Here is a 19025-nt window from a genome sequence, read left to right on the forward strand (position 1 = left end):
TTACTGATATACAGCTTTCACACATGGGTTTCTCTGCGTTACTCACTGATATTCCTGTGACCGGCCCGTTTTGTCATTTCTGAACACTCCCGCTTTGTCGTTTCTGAACACTATCCTATCCAAAGTGACCAAATCTGCTATGCCAGAGTTCTAGTGACTGTGACTCAGTAGCCATTATTGCATAACAGTACTGTGTGTCAAGGATGTACAATTGTTGACACCTTGTGCTTGTAGCCATGACACACTCTCTTCTGTTTCTCACAATACACTTTCCTTTAGACAAATGAACACTGTGGCCTCTCTGTTCCAGGACACTGATGGCTATAAGATGTGTTCCCATTTCTGGTACATGAAGCACATCTTGGATTTCTATGACTTTTACTCTAGTCCCAATTTTCAAGCAGGCTTTAACTGTTCCAACCTTTGTAGCTGTAAGTACTTGGTTACCAGTCCCTTTACTTGTGATAAGATGAAAAGCGACTATCTTGGTGCACCAACCCTCAATCAATGCCTGAATCAATGTACCAGCAATATTTTCTGTAGTTATCTGTAACACTCAGAGCTGATTCATCTATGCTGTTGCATTTCCAACTTTGCATAGGGTTCACATTCTTTTACTTGCACTCAAATGCTTTGTGACCAATCTTGTGACAATTGTAGCACTTGAATTTTCTAAAAAAAAAAAAAAATCACTTTTTGTTTGCAATGGAGTGGTCTCAGCACTTGACTCACATGACATACATTCTTGGAATTATAATAACTTTGCTCTAACTGTTTCTGTGGTCAACTTTTCTGTGTTTGCCTCCAACGCCACAACTAGGAAGTTAAACTCAGGATTTAACTTCTGTAGCATCGCCGTTGCAATCTCTTCATCATCTGCTTTCACTCCAACAGGCAATAGTTGCTGAGATACATACATCATTTTGTTAATGTAATCACTCATACTGCTGCATTCGCATAACTTGGTATTGTATAATGCAGGTCTTAAATGTATCCTTCCCGTGAGACCTCCATCTTGGTACCCTGCCTGCAGTGCTGTCCACATGTCATTTTCTGACTATCCCATGTATAATAGTGTTGCTGTACATTTCAGCCTATGATATCCATGGCTCTCTGTGTATCAGCTGGGATTGGATATGCACCTGGGTTTACTGTGACCTTCCACAACCTTTCACGCTTTTCCATAGTAAACTTCCAGGTTGTATAATTGTCTGCACCTTTTAACTTGATAATCCCAATTATGCAGCTTCTGTGCTCTAATCAGCTTCTCTTCTGTCACACTGCGCCGGAAACACTCTTTGCTGTCTTCACTCTGTGCTCTATGGCAGGCTGTGCAGTGCATGTGCCTAAGATGGCATCTGTATGCTGCTGTGGGCATTCTAGTAGCTTGGGGCCTGTGTACTTTATACACATGTGTGTCTGGACCTATAACCTGTTGGAAATATGTGTGTACAGATTTGATGATGTAGCAGAGTTTTTGTACACACCAGCGGATGCGCTGAGATAACAAACAGCTTAGTTAATTAACCAGTGTAGTGGTATATTGAAGCGATAATGGGTACAGCCATACTCACTGTTACACACACTGGTATATGGAGCGGAGTAGGGTGACATACAGTCAACAGCCGGTGAGTGTATTCAGACTCTGGTAGCAGTGCAGGGTTGCTGGAACAGTGTTCTGGTAAGCAGTGATAGCGGGTCTCTTTGGAGCTAACTGGAAGACTATTGTCTCCCACTGTGACACTCAACACAGTACCAAGATGGCATCGGTCAATGAGGTCAAACCTCCGAAAATGGCCACTGGAAATTTGGGAGTCTCCGGGATTCCGGGTGAGGAGACAAGTATATTCGTAGCCTTTCTAGAATTGTCTCGTTTTCTGCAATTATAAACCATTGGGTCAGGTAAGAACTTCACCACTCATATTTCCTTCACAAAATTTCAAAATGACTTTATACTATGTTTTGGCAAGGAATTGTCAAAGTGATGCATTAATACTAGAGATGTGCACTAAACCCCGTGTTTTGGTTTTGGATCTGGATCTCCCCTGGTTTTGGATCTGGATTGGTTTTTCCAAAACCTCATCTCAGTGTTTTGTTTTTCGGTTTTGGTTTTGGATCTGGATTTTTTCTTAAAGAATTATAAAACCGCTAAAATCACATAAAATGGGCCTTATTTTGCTCCTACAGTATTATTAACCTCAATAACATTTATTTCCACTAGTTTCCAGTCAATTTTGACCACCTCACAGCTCACTATATTGTTTTCATCCAATTTAGGCCCATAATTTGCACCAAGCTAGATGGCTAACTAAACTAAGCTGCAGCAGTGGGCGGCACAAACACATGGTAGTTCAACTTCAAACATGGCACATCAGAAAACAGTTGTATTATTCAAGAGAGGCCTGAGAGAGTTGGACTATGTATGTAGTTGAAGGCAGGGAAGGATTGATTGACAGTAAATTTTATTTAGTTTTTTTATTCTGAAGAAAATTTATGAGGAAGAAGGGGAGGGGAGGAGGCATTTACAAAAAAATGTGATACATTCACATCAGTCCTTGCCACAGAAGAATTCTTGAGCATGGCTGCTGCTGCTGGGAGTTGATTTTCTCATCCCAGAAGGGGACTAGGAAGACTTCTAGTAGTGCTTTCCATATGAAAAAGCATTTCCTAACCTGTACAGGGACATTAAAAAAAACATAGTTAGTTAGTGGCCTCAAGCGTAAGATCTATGATTTAAGGCCTGGTCCTCGAATGCTATCAACAGTGCATGTTTTCCAGGTCTCCTCACAGAATCACAAGTGTAATAATTAACTCCACCTGTGGATCTTTCTAAATGTGTTGGTGAGTAATGAATACACCTGTGCACCAGCTAGGTCGTCTGGAAAACTTGAGCTCTCGAGGACCGAGGTTGGCTATCCCTAATTTAAGGCCTTACGTTGTATCTTTATGGAGAATCCTGTGCCTGCTTTCCAAAAACTATTGACTTAAATAATCTTTTGCAAACCTTCTGTAAAGGTGTTTCCCAAACTGAACAGGGACATAAAAAAAAGCAGAGTAATGCTGCATACACATGGGACAATTTTCCAGAACGATATGAACAATAATGATATCGTTGAAAGATATATCAATCATATAAGTGTTAGGCAGTGAACGATCGACCAACGATGCACGTTCCCGCATGGACGATAAACATATCTTTCATCATCCATGCATGCAGGCCAAATTGGACGATATCGTCAATTTTCCATGTTCAGAGATGTGGCAGGATGACTCACTGAAAGATATCTTTGAAAGATATCTTTCAAGTTGTTGGTGGTACAGATCGTACCATGTGTATGCACCTTTAGTTAATGGCTTTCAAACTGCCGTTGTTCCCACTGTCCACTTAACCAGATCAGATATCTGAACAAGCGGAAAAGAGCATTAAATACAACATTTCAGATTTAAGGTTTAAGTCTTACGTTGTGTCTTTCTCGGGAATTCTTGAGCGCCATGCCTGCTTGCTGGGAGTGGATTTTCACCCCAGAAGGGATGAAGACATTGTTTTTCTTCCCAACGGACACAGCTCTGAAGAGAAAGAGATACATGAAAATAACTACTGGCAGGAAAAAGAGGCAATTTTGGGATATATTTAAGTTTCTAAAAATGAAAAGTGTTCATGTTGCCCATAGCAACCAATCAGATTGTAGCTTTCATTTCTCTATTGCATTCTAGAAAATGATAGACAGGATCTGATTGGTTGCTAAATGCTATGGGCAACATGAACATTAAGGGGTCTATTTACTAAGTAGTGTTAGGAGACAGAGGGCCTGATTCAAACCCGGTCGCGAGCGCTGAGCGCTCGCATCCGGGTCGATGTTTGCCCACTGGGCATGCGCACGACGGGCCGGCCCCATCGTGCTCCGGCGCTCCGGGTCTCGCACCAAAGGGGGCGAGCTGTCGATGGTGATTGACAGCTCGCCCCATTTGGTAGGCGGGAATGGGGGGGGGGTGGCCAAACGGAGGCGTTCCCGAAGGAATGCCTGCCATTTGGGGGTGGCCCCACTGACACCACCAGTGATGTCAGTGGGAGAGCTTCTGGCTCTATTAGACCCTACCACGAGACCCTACCACATCTTGACCATCGCGACCATCATCCTGGCCGCTCGCTATAGCTGTGGGTGGTCACCCACAGCTAAGCGAGCAGCCAGGAGGCCGCACAAAAAAACAAAACGCCCGGATTCAGAGCGAGCGCTCTTTCAGAGCGTCCGTCTCTGAATCAGGGCCAGAGTGAAAAGTGATAAGTCTGTGATAATGTGCCAGTCAATCAGCTCCCAACTGTCATTTTTCAAACACGGCCTGTGAGATGGCAGTTGGAAGCTGATTGGCCGGCACTTATCACAGACATCACTTTTCACTCTGTCTCCTAACACTGCTTAGTAAATAGACCCCTAATTGTCTTTGCTTTACCTGAGCTGCCCACCTTCCAGTGTGTACTCGCTCAGAAAGAGTTTTCAGCACAGCCGGGAACCTTGTCAGTGATCGGCCTGAGATTACTTTTCCAAAATGTGGAAAAGATGATGTCCATCAAAATGAAATACAAATTCTATGAGAAAGATCTTTACTGTCAATTACGTGCAAAAATTACAGAGGCACCTGTAATGGTGGATTCCAGTGGGGACAAATTAATATTGTGTGCAGAAGATGATGTATACATCACCCCAAATTATACCATCACCCAAGCCTATATCGTCATCCCATCATGTGTTGTGTATAAATTACAGCTGTACCCCCAGTTAGTTTGGGGATCATTGTCCACTTTTGTGGATGTGAGTTCCGTTTTATTCCATATCACCACACCCGGCCCCTACACATCTTCAGACCTTCGTTACAGGAGAAGCAGCTGCACTCTGGAATACGGTTGCATGGAGTTGCCCCTCTGACTCACTGAAAGTCAGGTAGAGGAGCTATGGGTAGGTAGTAGGGACACTATAAATAGAGAACGCAGTTTTAGCTGCTTTATTCCATTTTTTAAACCATATCCTTTAATTTATTTTTCACCTTTGAAAATGTTTATTCAAATCTCAGCAGAGGCGTTTGTGATGCCATGGCTAACACGCACACACACACACAGAAAAAAAAAAACACATTGATTGATCAGTTAATAATTTTCTAGGGGGCACTTGGGAAGGAGAACACCCGAAATAGGCAGCAGCCTCTTGATAAACGACACAGGCAGCACAGCACCCCTGCACACCTACGTTGCCAGCTAATGCGCACACACAAAAATTTTTGTATTATTTTAACACTGGTGGTGTGGCTAACACGCACACACAAAAAATTGTTTATTTTTTTTATTTAACACTGGGGTGAACCCCTGAAAGAGGCAGCAGCCCCTTAACAGACAGCAGCACAGCACCCCTGCACTGATGACAAGTGTGGTTTAACACACAATTTATTTTATTTTTTTCACACTGGGGGTGGGTGAAGAGCACCCCTGAAGGACAGAGCACCCCTTGGACAACACAGCACAACAGCCAGTTAGCCCCTATGGACAGGACAAGTACAACAGCCTGCCCCTATGCACAGGACAACAGCCAGCCCTTATGGACAGGACAACAGCCAGCTGCTATGGACAGGACAATAGCCAGCCAGCCCCTACGGACAGGAAAACAGCCAACCAGCCCCTCTATAGACAACAGCCAGCCAGCCCTTATGGACATGACAACAGCCAGCCCCTATATGGTCAACAGTAGCCAGCCCCTAACAGCGTTAGCGTGCAACAAGCCAACAACAACACAGATCCCAGCTCCCTCCCTCCACCCTCTTCACTCCAAAACCTGCGGGATGATGATGTTTTGCCTCGTTTTCAGATCCGAGTCAGGCGGGAAAACCCGAGCCGACTCGATCTGCCTCGGATCCCCGTAATTTGGGTCGGTTCGGTTCTCAGGGAACCGAACCCACTCTTCCTTAATTAATGCCTTAGTATATACTTTTAGCAAGCAAAAATGTTTAAAGCCAATAGGTAGTTTTACTAAGGAGCTTGAATATCAAAGCCGCCGATCATCAGCAGCTTTCACCGATAGTTTTAAAACGGTAATAGAAATATATGCTAAATAAGCCCTTATTTACAGGGGCGTTTCTAGAGAGGAGGGTGCCCGTGTGCAGTCTCCGACACGGGCCCCCTCCTCTCCGCCCAGAGGCCGGCAGCGCACTGAGCTGTGCGCGGCCAGCGCCAAAGTTATAGACTCTGGGCACTAGAGTGTACCCAGAGTCTATAATGTATGCACAGGTCACCGGGAAAATGGCATAGTTCATGTGTCACTAATTTCCTGGGACAGACCCACATTTTACAGATTTGTCCCTAGAAATTTTTGTTGCTGTAAATGTCCCCACTTTTCAGTACTATCCAACTAACCACTTTATGTATAAAAGAAGCAATTCTCACTGTTCCAATGCTCTGCCCTTTTTTAAATTTAATCTGTAACATAAATATTGAAATAGCTACGTATGTTTAGTGAGCATGTCATGTCGGAGGAACGCAACGCTCCACGGTCACACTAGACAACTCTGCTTACATACAACCGTCCAACAACAGCAAACTGTCCCTGGAAATTATTTTCAAATGTTGGCAACTATAAGCTGTTTTGCAATGCCTCAGACACTGAATGGCTTTGTACAGCAAGTATAATTATTATAATACAGGCCATAAGAGCCGTCGGTTCCACTTAGCGCTTAGACTTTCTTGTATTGTACAAACAGATGGCACAGCTGTCCCATAGAATGTCTTTAACTGATGCCATTTATAAATGAGACATTTACCCTCATTGTTTATCCACCCTTTCCAGCGGAGATGTGCTTACGCCATGGCTGGCAACAGATACTGTAATTTCTGTTATAGGTTCCTGCTGTATATCGTAAATGAGCCACAAATTACCTTTGCAATAGGCACAATATGTGGACTTATAATGCTAATACCAATTATAAGTTTAAATTACTTGTAGGATACATTCATTTTCTTACACATTTGGGACGTGGTAAAGGTGGGTCACACCCACTTCAGCATAAGACGTGCAATATACAGTATTTACATCTTTGCGCTGTGCTACCTGAAATGTCACAATTAATTGATTAATTGAAATGATTGAAGTCAGTGAAGACATCGGCCTGGAGGCACAAGGGGCGTGTAAGATGCAGGCTCTTTAGGTGTGTTGGATAGTAAGAGCTCTAGAGAGTTACCAGCTTTGATATGTGTAACCATCAAGCCATGGGTGTATCTATAAATGGTGCAGGAAGGCCTACACCGAACACCCTGCACTAGGGATGGCCATCGATAATTAACAACCATCGATGGTTAACTACCGATGGTCGATGGTTTTGCCTTCAATGGCGGCAATCCAATGTTTCACCGTCATCGATGGCACAGTGCCAAATGACAGTTTTTTTCCACTCCATGTGCTGGCACGCAGAGTTTAGCTCCGCCCCTCGACATGACCAGCAAAATCCTGCTCCCACTCCCTGATTGGCCCGTTGCCCGGCTAGTATTAAAACAGGGATGACCATCAGTAGATGAAACCATCAATGGTTAACATTCAATTTATTTTGTACCATCCATGTCAACACTAATGGTACAATTGATGGCGACCATTGATGGATAACCTACCGATATAACCATCCCTACCCTGCACCCCTTCAGGATACTTAGGTCTCCCTCGGTGCCCCAGAAATCATCGGGAAAATGGCCAGAAGATCTGCGCATGCAGAGTACTGCATTGTACTAAAATCACTGGCAAAATGGCACCCACACTATTCTCCCAGAGATTAGCACAGGTGCCAGAGTCTACTAAAGATATACGCCGACGAGGGACTACAGAGTGACTGAACACACGCACACTCCTCTGTTAAACCGCCCCTGCACCGTTACACAATGGTGTACACGCCTGCTTCAGACACGCTGTAGCCTCTGTATGGAAATTGGTCTCCGAACCAAAATTTGGCTGTCAGGGGCCACAATAGACGGCAGTATTTTATGCTGGGACAGCAGTGAATTGTGGGGGTGGGGGAGGGGGTTCCTTCAAATCTACAAGGCCTAGTAACTCCTAGTTACAGCTTTGGAGTTTTCTGTTCCGTTATTTCCTACAGAAAATAAAGTTTTATATTCCGTATATCAAAGATTTGTGATTTCTTTTTGAGAAGTCTATGTCTACTTGTACATGATAAGAGCCTTAACTGGCCTCAGTAATAGTTCGCATATGCCGTCAGAGTGGACATCTATTTAATCGTTCAGAAGCTGCTGATGTGCAGTCAGACAATTGCATGCTGCTGTCTGCAGGCCTTGTTCTAACGTCTTATTGTTACGGTAAAATGCAGACTTTTATGCTCAATCGAGCAATCCAGAATAAAAGCCTCTAGATTGCAGTTAATTCATCTATAAAAATGCTGCACTCCATAAAAAAATATACTGACTACTGTACTCCAGAAGAGCAGTTAAAAAAGCAAACTAATAAATTGCTTGTACTAGAAGGGTTTATACACGCACCACGCTAGCGGAGCTCCAGCGAGCATCATATTTTATTTTATTTTATTATCCTTTTATCTGAACATACTGGCTGTTTACTTAATGGGATTTTATGGCAAAAAAGCACAAACTTTATCTAGCGCCAGTAAGAAATCTATATAAAAAGCTCTTTTAAAATTCCCCAACTGATCGTTTATTCTTGTTTACCAATGATAAATGCAGCCGCACTATATTTCCCCTGTGGCACATTAATATTGTTCTTTTTTCCAGCAGGACAGAATCTGGTTGGTGTACTTTGTAATCTGTAACCGCTGGGAATTAATGTGCAGTTTTATCCAGAATAAATGTATTTCTTGGCTTTTTTAAGTTGCAGCTGAAGAACATATTTCAGGAGTCCTGCGGCCGCTAATAGCCCATGAAGCGGAGTTTAATATTGTTATATGGTTCCATCACTGCACTTCCCGAAGAATGGTGTGGCGAAGATTATTTCTCCATCTTCTAACGCTCTTTTAATGTCCCTACAGGTAACGGAGTAGTCATACATCTGCCAGGACTGTTTGAGGAGGCCGAAAAAAATGAAAAGAAAGGTAAATTGATAAGACATTGCTGACATATTTCAGACCTCATGTAGAGTTAAGGCCCCCATACATCAGCAATGATTTGGGGGCAATTCTGGGTTTTGCAGATGATTGTGTAAAAAAAATCGGGTTCACAGATCGCAGGTTAAGACCAAGAAGTGATGGGATTCTGTAAATCAGGTTGTCCAACAAGTTGGATTTCACAGAACAATTGAGGATTGCTAGTGCATGGTAACAAACAGCTGATTGGCAGACCGTTACTAGTAAAATGATAAACCTTTCATGATTGGCAGATCTGTCTTTCCTGGAAACGATCTGCGAATCACTGAAAAATATCTGTAATGTATGGGCACAGATTGGTGAATTGGGGAATCTTAAATTGGGGGGAAAAAAAATTACAGAATCTGTGAATGTTTTTTTTTGGATTTCTGATTATGGGCCAACCAAAGCCGTAACTAGACTTTTTGGTGCCTTGTGCCAGAAAGAGCATTGGCACCCCCCTCATTTTTCAAAGAGACATAATGCACCCAAAAAAGGGGAATGGCCTCATGGGGAAGAGCCAGGAAAGAGATAGGGGAGGCCAGGAGATGCTGGGGATGAAATAAGAGGAAGCTACAAGTGAGAATGATAATAAATAGAAATTTGACAGGCCCAAACAGCGCCCCCTGACCTGTGGTGCATTGCCATAGCACCGGCCACACTACCCTAGCTACGGCCCTGGGCCCAACCAGCAAAAGTAGCAACCAATCAGTTTCTAGCCATCAGTTTATAGTATTTGCTAGATATTTCATTGGTTGCTAAGGGTAACATCTCCACTTATCCAACCTAGAAGGTTTGATGAATCTCGCTGTGATAGAGATGGATAACTAATGTGATTTTATTGTGCAAACAGGTAGTAACATAAGAGGAGTATAATTTGAGTACTTTAAGGGTGTATCTGCTACATATTCCTCTTCCTCCATGGCTAGCTCAGGCCCAGGTAATCATTATCGCTGTAAGCCAGGTTCCCTCACTGCTGCATCCACTATAATGTCGACGCAAGAGCAGTGAAATCAAAACAGGGTTTTCACAGCCCATTCGCAGGCCCCCTCAGAAGTGCATAGCAGGGGCAGCGGGCAGATGACCTACATCAGTGTTGGCTAACCTTGACACTCCAGCTGTTGTGGAACTATATATCCCAGCATGCCCTGCCACAGTTTTAGCATGCCCTAATAGCAAAACTGTAGCAGTGCATGCTGGGTTATGTAGTTCCATAACAGCTGGAGTGTCAAGGTTAGCGAACACTGACCTACATCGATGATACACTTCCGCAATCTAATGTTCCACCATTGTTCCCAAGTGTAAATTCATCTTGATTCATAGGGACAAATTGATATTTTTTGATTTGGAAAAACGTGCAGATTATTCAGCGCTCTTTGAAGCAGTGTTTTTTTAAAAGGCAGAATTTACCAGGTTTTGCCTTTAAAAAAAAATTTGCAGCTTTATAATGCTATAAATCTGCACTTTTGCCAAATGAGAACATAATACATTTGCCCCCTAATGTTCCAAACATCTGAAGCTACTTAAGACATTTACTCGCTGCAAATTATTTCTTATATGAATCCTCCCGGAATAATGAAATGATCAGTTTAACTCTCTGCTTCACAGGTTTAAAAGACTGGGAGAATAGACTCATCATATCTGACCGAGCACATATTGGTAAGTGTATTGTACACTATCGGCCTGATTCAGTACAGATCACAACTGCGATTGTAATAGCGATTACGCACGCAGTCTCACTGCGATGATACGCTAATCCTCTGCGATCGCTATGCTGTCGCAGCACAAACATAAGGACGCCCACCTTACCTTACACACATCCGTAATACTTTGCAAGACTGCCAAACCATCGGTAACATCAAGAACCATCGCAGCCTCACACACACTTGTACAAGCTCTGGGCCTGATTCTGACCCACTCGCGAGCGCTGTATACTCGCAAGCGGGTCGATGGTGCCTAATTGCGCATGCGCGAGACCCGGCGAGCGATGGGGAATCTGTCGCTCGGGATCTCGCACCAAAGGGGGCGTGCTGTCGATGGTGAGTGACCTTTGGTGGGCGTGCGGGGGCGTGGCTGCCAGATGGAGTCCGGCCCCACTGACATCAGTAGTGATAGAGCCAAAATCACTCCAGGGCTTGCGGCAGCGAGACCCTACCGCAGGGTCTCTTCGCAAGCCTGATGGTCGCGATGGTCTTGACCATCACGACCATCATCATGGACGCTCGCTATAGCTATGGGTGGTAACCCACAGCTATGCGAGCGTCCATGAGGCCGCTCCAAGTTGAGGTAGGAGGGCCCTGATTCAGAGCGAGCGCTCTGGTCAGAGCGTCCGGCTCTGAATCAGGCCCTCTGACCTTACTCAGGAATTGTCAATATATTTAAACTGGTTGGACTGAGATGTTGGACCTCTTCTCTCCCCACAAGTGTCTGTTAATACTTTCCTTTTCTACCCAGTGCATCCTCCATGTCCTCCCACTATATAATCCTGCCTGTTTGTGTTCTCTAAAACTTCACCATAGCTCCATACTTTAACATACCCCCAACTGGCCCAATTTCGGCATCATGGCCTCTACTCAAAGGCCTTGCCTTACTACTGAGTACACTAGAAATAACGTTGTGCCATTTATTCGGATATACCATGGGCACATTTAGGGCGTTCTGTCTGCCATTTGCCACCTTTTTTTTTTTTTTTTCTTGTCCTCAGACCCCAGTGATTTCATAATCCACCACCAATGATGTTATGTGTAGTCCCTGTCCCCAGGATATTGTAGTGAGAGTGTTATCATGTGTGAATAGATTCTCAGAAGGGCTCTGTGAGGAGAAAAAGTAATTATGGATAAGAGAATAAAAACTATGAAGACTGTACTGAATTGTAAAATCTGCATGAAGACTTACTAGCTATATAATAGAAACTAGGTAAAGTCCCTTAACAAGAAATATTTTATATGTACACTAGATAAATGCAAATGAAAAAAAAAAGTACTGTACAATCCTATGAAAATCAGCAGATCAAAATTTTCGGAAAGGTTCCCTTGTCTCACTAATATGTTTCTTTCATACTTCAGGATAGATTATAAGCTCAACTGTGCTGCATAAAATAGTGTTGTAACTTGTAAGTAAATAATATTGTATCCATAACTTAGACCTTTTCACATGACCATATTTTATACATCACTGTCCCGGTAAGGTTGTTGCACTTTAAGCAAATGGGGAATATTTTTCCAGGACTTTTTACCTGTGTATTTAATATGAGACTTTATATCACCTGTACAGCAGTTTGGGACACTCCGCCTTAGGGAGCCCTGCAGTGTTACTTGTGGGTGCATACTGTCATTGAAGGGGGCATCATAGGCAAACGCAGGGGGGGTTTCCATCTGCCTGGAAACCCCCCTCCTCAGCCCACATCATGACCACAATAGAAATAGTAATGTATTAGAATTTTACTATTGCTGCATGTTCTTTACAGTATCACAAATGAAATAATTAGCACCACCTGTTGATCTTTTACCATGTACCTATAGATTGGAAGCTTGCAAGCAGGGCCTTCCTACATATATATATCTGTCTGTTATTACCCAGTTTTGTTCTATAAATGTTTCCAATTGTAAAGCGCAACGGAATATGCTGCGCTGTATACGAAACTGTTAATAAATAAATAAATCAGTCAGTAATAACCTGTGCACCAACTAGGAGATCTGGAAAACATGCACTGTTAGGTATATGCTGCTATAGAGCCCAATATGTACATGTATGTCCAGGGCAATGCTAGGTTATTCTGCTGCTCCCCCATACTCTAGGACTTGCTCTGATATTCTGGAATAGTGCCCACATCTAAAATAAAAAGCATTCAGCTCAGGTAGGACGGCCCTACTGCCGAATCTAATGACTTACTGTGATCGCTGGTCCTGCATATGCTGGAATTATGACACACGATATACTTTGTATGATGCATATTAAAGCTGGTTAAGTGCTAATTCTACCCTCTTCATGGACTGGCCACACTCACTCTAAAATCAAGCCTTTGGAAACCCCCCTCTAGAAATCCTGCGTTTGCCACTGCGCATAGACACAACATTCTGGGGGTGTGGTTGCAACTTCTTGGAAAGCCTAGGCACCTCCCCCAAATCCCTCTTTCCAGGCTCTATCTATGCAATTGTACCTCCCTGTTCACATTTCTCTAGTACACATGTATTAGGGATATTGTACGCAAAGGCACAATCAAATAATTGAAATGTTGTCGCTATTGCATCATGTAGCCATTCAACGGTTTATTCATCAATGACTTGCTAGTGCGAATGTGCAGTCTGCACCTTTGTATAATGCCCACAAGAACCCTCAGGTTCATATATGTATCTGTAAATCTGGCTCTGATACTAGCCAGTGCCTCCCCAGCCATTTACCTCACCGCACGTCACTGAGTACAAAGGAGCACTGCTGCTGTCCACAGCAAAATGGACGCCTTTGGAGTAGCCATCGGAAACAAGCATGTGATGGTGGCAACAATTGCAAACCCAGCATCTAATGGAAATTGCCTATCATGGATTTCCAATGGCCAACCCTAACATGTAGGGCAGCCTTCAGTCCTATAAGATTCTACTGGGCAGCCTTCAGTCCTATAAGATTCTACTGGGACTTGCAGATCCACACCATCTGGAGACCTAAAAGTTGCCATAGACTAGCCTAAAATATCATATGTACTGCAGAAAGTGTGCAAACTAAAATAACCTTTATAAATGAAAAAACCTTTTGAATGTCAAATATCTTGAATTCTGCAAATTCTTAGTATCTCCTCTGTGTTTCTCCTCCATGTAGTTTGTGATTTTCACCAGGCAGTTGACGGTCTCCAAGAGGTACAGCGACAAGCGCAAGATGGGAAAAAGTAATTATATTACTACACCTTCGTGCTGTTAGTTATTTTCTTTGACAGTTAAGTCAAGTTACTAGTTATATTTATTTTATGGAAATTGTCCAACTTGTTTCAACTATACTTGCTTACTTTTGAAAAAGCATTTCTGGGAGATTGTGAAAGCAGCACCTATGTTCAGTTCCAGAGATATGTTCATCAGAATCTATTAATGTGTATCGTCCCTTTATAAGATCTATAGATCAAATGAACAGCTGTCTCAGCGACAGTGGCAATTATGAGTGCCCATGTGTCCCCTAGGGGTGCAGGGGAAGGGGGGGTGAGAGGGTGCTGATTAATCGGGCCCAAGCTCAGGACCTGGAGGGGGTCCAGGCCAGCCATGGAAGAGGAGGAATATCCTCCTTCTAATCACATTCCACTGCGAAGCCTAGTATTCTAAGTCAAAGTTTTAACAAGTGGGTGTGGCCAAACCTTTTGCATTTGGCCACGCCTCCTTTAGCACCCGGGCCTACCGTCTATCTCGGTGGCCCTAGTGTACCCAGCGTTTGTTTTTTTGCATAGAAATAGAGTTTTTATACGATTGTGAGGACGAAACTTGGCTGAATGAGAGTATAATGATAGTAGGGATATAGCAGCAGATGAACATGTATAGATTTTTTTTTTTTTTATAAATTCTTTATTTCAATTTTTCGTATCAAAACAACTTGTACGTTTCCAGCAAAAATATTTTGACCACAGTCATATAAAGCCCAATACAAAAACAATCACAATAAATAATATAATATCTTGTATTAAAAAAAGATAGAAACTTTCAATTCCTTAAACTTATCCATCACAATACTGAAAAAACACAACAGAAAGGGGGGTGAATCAAAGGCAGATAAGGGGAAGGAAAAAGGGGGGTACAAAAGATGCACGAAAAATAGCATGTTACAGACAGGGCACTGAGCACTTACAAAAATAATGGCGGAATGGAATAATATAAAATAGTAAGATCAGCAAGTAGAGATACTTCGGGAGGATAAACGGCCTTGATCGCGCGGAATCAAACCTTTATACGAGGGGGAGAGTTTAAAATCTATCCAGCTAAACCACCGTGCAGTGAAATCAGTTTGTTTCTCCGGAGCTGAATGAAATACATCGTCCATGTACATATAGAAATCTAACCTGCAACACCAGTCCCAGACAGTAGGTGGTTGGGGGATCGCCAATGGAGCGGAACCACTGCTCTAGCTGCATTGTTCATATGTTTTAGAAGAGCCTTCTTATATCTAGATAGAGGAATGGTTGTATGTATATGTATAGATTTAAAATAATATTTCCATAAACAAACATGATTATTGATTGAGAAATGCAATGTCTTATTTTCCTAGCATAGGCACTACGAAGAAGGGAATCGGCCCAACGTACTCTTCGAAGGCATCACGAACGGGTCTCCGCATCTGTGACTTGCTTGCTGATTTTGATGAGTTTTCATCCAGGTCTAATATTTTATCTCTTTTTTTTTTTAAATATACTGTATATCTTTTCCTTATTGTAGATGGAATCATGTTATCAAAGCTCTGTTGTGTTTTATTTTATATACAGTATATATACATATATATATATATATATATATATAAAATACTGTTTAGTCAAGGTTAGCATGTGATAAAAACCAAGGGGTGGATTTATTAAAACTTATCGAAAGAAAAAGTGGAGGTGTGGCCACAGCAACCAATCAGATTTATCTACTACATTCAAGAAAATGATAACTATAATCTGATCGGTTGCTATAGGTAACATCCCCACTTTTCCTTTATTAGAAAATTTTACACTGCATTTTAGACACTATAGTACAGTACAACAGTGCAGGGAAAGTCTCTGGGGGCAGCCTGGCACCTCTGGGAGTGCTGGGCACGCCCCCAGAGTGATAAAAGAAAGGGCGTGCCATGAGGCCTTGCCCCTCCCTGAAGAAGCCATATCCCTGTTCGGGTGCACAGGGGATCAAATAGGCGCACCAGGTGTCACCGACCCCATTGGCCACTGCTCCCCAGGTACGTATATTGTGCGTTGTACATAGGGGCGTTTTAAGAGAGGAGGAGGCCCTTGTGCAGCCTCCATTTGGGCCCCATCCTCTCTGTCGGCGGCACTGAGCGCTGTAGATTCTGGCTCCATGCCAGAATCTACAGCACATGTGCGGCTCTCCAGGAAAATGGCGCCCGCACCTACTTTCCTGGGGGGACATCTTTTCTGCGCACCTCCCTGGTGCTGAAATTGATGACTGCTGCTCTCACAGGAGGCTGTATAGTGGAGGTGCGGCTGCATAGATACAGACAACTCTGAATATGGGCGGAAATACAGAACTGTTTTCATGCACGCAATGTGTCCGCCGATGCGCTCGCTTTCTGTGTGACTCTGTACCAGGCCCTTTAGGTGGTTATCATTAAGTAAGAAATATTAACTTGTGTTTGTTCTTTTTTTTTTTGGAATCCCCTGATATCTGGTTTATGGTGCTGATGCATTTAATATTATATTTTGCAGGTTCAAGATGCTGGCAAATCAGCACCAATCTATGTTTCCAAATCTGGAAGTAGATATTGAAGGGCAGCTTAAAAAACTGAAGGTAAAGTTTATTTAATAGAAGGAAATAAATGTTAACGATCCATAATATATTGCTCTTAGTGAATATAATAATAGCGGTAATAAAACAGGTGAGCATAGTATATAGTATGCACAGGATAATATAGGCATCAGTAAACGGTTACAGCGGTTTAAAGAGACATTTTACACTGTAGTCACTTTTGAATAACTGTTATTTTGTTTTGAATAAATGTATTTTTAAATGAAAATCATGCACATGTATATTCCAGTCATCCATTGTATTCCTCTATTGTTACAGATGTATGCTGAAAAAATACGTCCCATGGTGCGAGACGGGGTGTATTTTATGTACGAAGCGCTCCACGGCTCAGTGAAAAAGATATTGGTTGAAGGAGCTAATGCTGCCTTACTTGACATTGATTTTGGTTAGTAGACAAACAACATAATGTGTTGAATATATATGCAGATTTTATTTTTTACTTTGTATATCGGTGTATTTCTGAAAAGTTTGTTTACTCTTTACCTATATAGACTAACGGAAAAGGGAGAGTACAATACTGTGAAGACACTACATTTAGGACATGAAGCCAAGTTTTGCTCACAACTACATTGCAGTCTTTGCCATAATGATTTGATTGTTACTGAAGGATTGAGAGCAATGGGCCTGATTCAGCAGTACACGCAAGTGCATTGCTGATCGCAGATTCCCGATTATCGGGAATCTGCACGTGCACAGGACCTATTCTGCAAGTGATAGCACAACACTTTGCAAATAGGACACATCTGGCAGTCTGTCAGTCATTCATGGTGGATCACCAAAAACAATTGTATGTGCTCAGCTACCTAATGAGAGCAGATATATTTCCAGGGGGTCTATTTACTAAGCAGTGTTAGGAGACAGAGTGAAAAGTGATAAGGTGCCAGCCAATCAGCTCCCAACTGTCATTTTTCAAACACAGCCTTCGAGATGGCAGTTAGGAGCTGATTGGCTGGCACCTTATCACTTTTCACTCTGTCTCCTAACACTGCTTAGTAAATAGACCCCCAGATGTTTTACTGTGCATTTTATATTTGTTTTGAAATATTTATTTACATATTATGATACATTTTTTAAATGCTGTTAAAAGGGTGTCCACTTTGGTACAATACAAGGGCAAGATAACGTGTGTCCAGGAGGTACGGTTCAAACCCCTCCCTCCTCCAGGGCCAGCCTTCCCCCTGCACCCGGTCATGCATCAGACAAGTGAGGCTCCCCCTGCCTTTAGAGTTCTAGTTACGCCTCTGGTACAATACCAGTGACGTGCGGTGAGGTCAATGGCTGGTGAGGCACACGTGGAGATGGGTCTGAGTGCTGAGAGCCTGTCTCACCCCCTATTCACTGTAACTCTCCCCTCACTACACTAAGCTTCATTGTCCATTGATTCTCCTACCTGTATCACTGTGTGTTTTCTTGCTGCTGCTGACTGAGCACCGATCTCTAAACATGACGCATCAAAGGTGTCCACCAGTGCTCAAGGCACGCCCACCATATTCAGAGGCATGCCTCTATTAGCTCTCTTTATGTGTAGCTTACTGTGGTGTGGCCACGTCCCAGCTCTGCAAACAGTGGTCTGACTATAAGAAGCGATGCTGAGCTGTTGCTGCCTCATATCTCATCTCCCTGCAGTCCCAGGGAGCTCCACAAAGCTGGTGGTGAGTATCAACTATAAAAATGATTACAATAAACAAAGAAGATGTTTATGTTATAAATATCTTCTTTGTATTATTCTAATAATTTTTATATCAAATCTCAGGAAAATGACAGTTCAGTCAAGGTCACTTACATGCAACTGCCACTTTTTCCTAAAAAAAAAAGGACTGCAGATTGCACTGTATAAGAACTGGGGATCTGTCACCATTGCAGAGATTAAGGAGCTCATTCTGAGTTGCAACGATGCAAATGGCAAGTTTTTCATTCATAGCTTGCAGGGCATACACACAATGGGTGGCATGGGTTTCCTCTTGGAGATGCACAAACCCTCGTATTATTCCTAAGGAATCTTGCTTTAGAATAAGGTAGCAAATCTGCCTTCAGAATGAGCCCCTAATCCTGCTAATACAGGAGGTGTGCATGTATGATTCACCTAAGTAATACCCCTTTCCCACTACAAGCAATAACCTGGGTTATAGCACGTGAACGCGCAGCAACCCGGGTAACTCTCCAGTAACTCTCCAGTGTGAGAGGGACAGGTTGAAATAAGTTGTGTCAAGAGACCTGGCATTCTAACCCTTGTCACGAGAAGGCTCGAATGCGTGTTCAACTCGGCTTGCGGAGCAGTGTGAACGGGAAACCCAGGTTTATGCAACCCGGGTCCCTTACGCAGCTTAGGACAGGGATGGGGAACTTTATATCTGCCGAGGGCCATTTTGATATATATAAGATTATTTGCGGGACCAATGCAGGCCACACCCCCTCCGTGTGATG

General features: G+C 43.0%; 1 protein-coding gene across 1 annotated transcript in view; it reads left to right on the forward strand.

Annotated features, from left to right (window-relative positions):
- ADSS1 (adenylosuccinate synthase 1) overlaps positions 1 to 19025 on the forward strand; it is an 83199-nt gene that overhangs the window by 51245 nt on the left and 12929 nt on the right. The window contains exons 3-8 of the mRNA XM_088473745.1: positions 9022 to 9084; positions 10723 to 10773; positions 13927 to 13993; positions 15352 to 15459; positions 16502 to 16583; positions 16860 to 16986. Of these exons, the coding sequence (XP_088329871.1) occupies positions 9022 to 9084; positions 10723 to 10773; positions 13927 to 13993; positions 15352 to 15459; positions 16502 to 16583; positions 16860 to 16986 (498 nt within the window). The remainder of the gene's footprint in view (positions 1 to 9021; positions 9085 to 10722; positions 10774 to 13926; positions 13994 to 15351; positions 15460 to 16501; positions 16584 to 16859; positions 16987 to 19025) is intronic.

Source organism: Taudactylus pleione, unplaced genomic scaffold (genome assembly GCF_031769625.1).
Source record: "Taudactylus pleione unplaced genomic scaffold, aTauple2 ptg000139l, whole genome shotgun sequence".
NCBI classification, from domain to species: domain Eukaryota; kingdom Metazoa; phylum Chordata; class Amphibia; order Anura; family Myobatrachidae; genus Taudactylus; species Taudactylus pleione.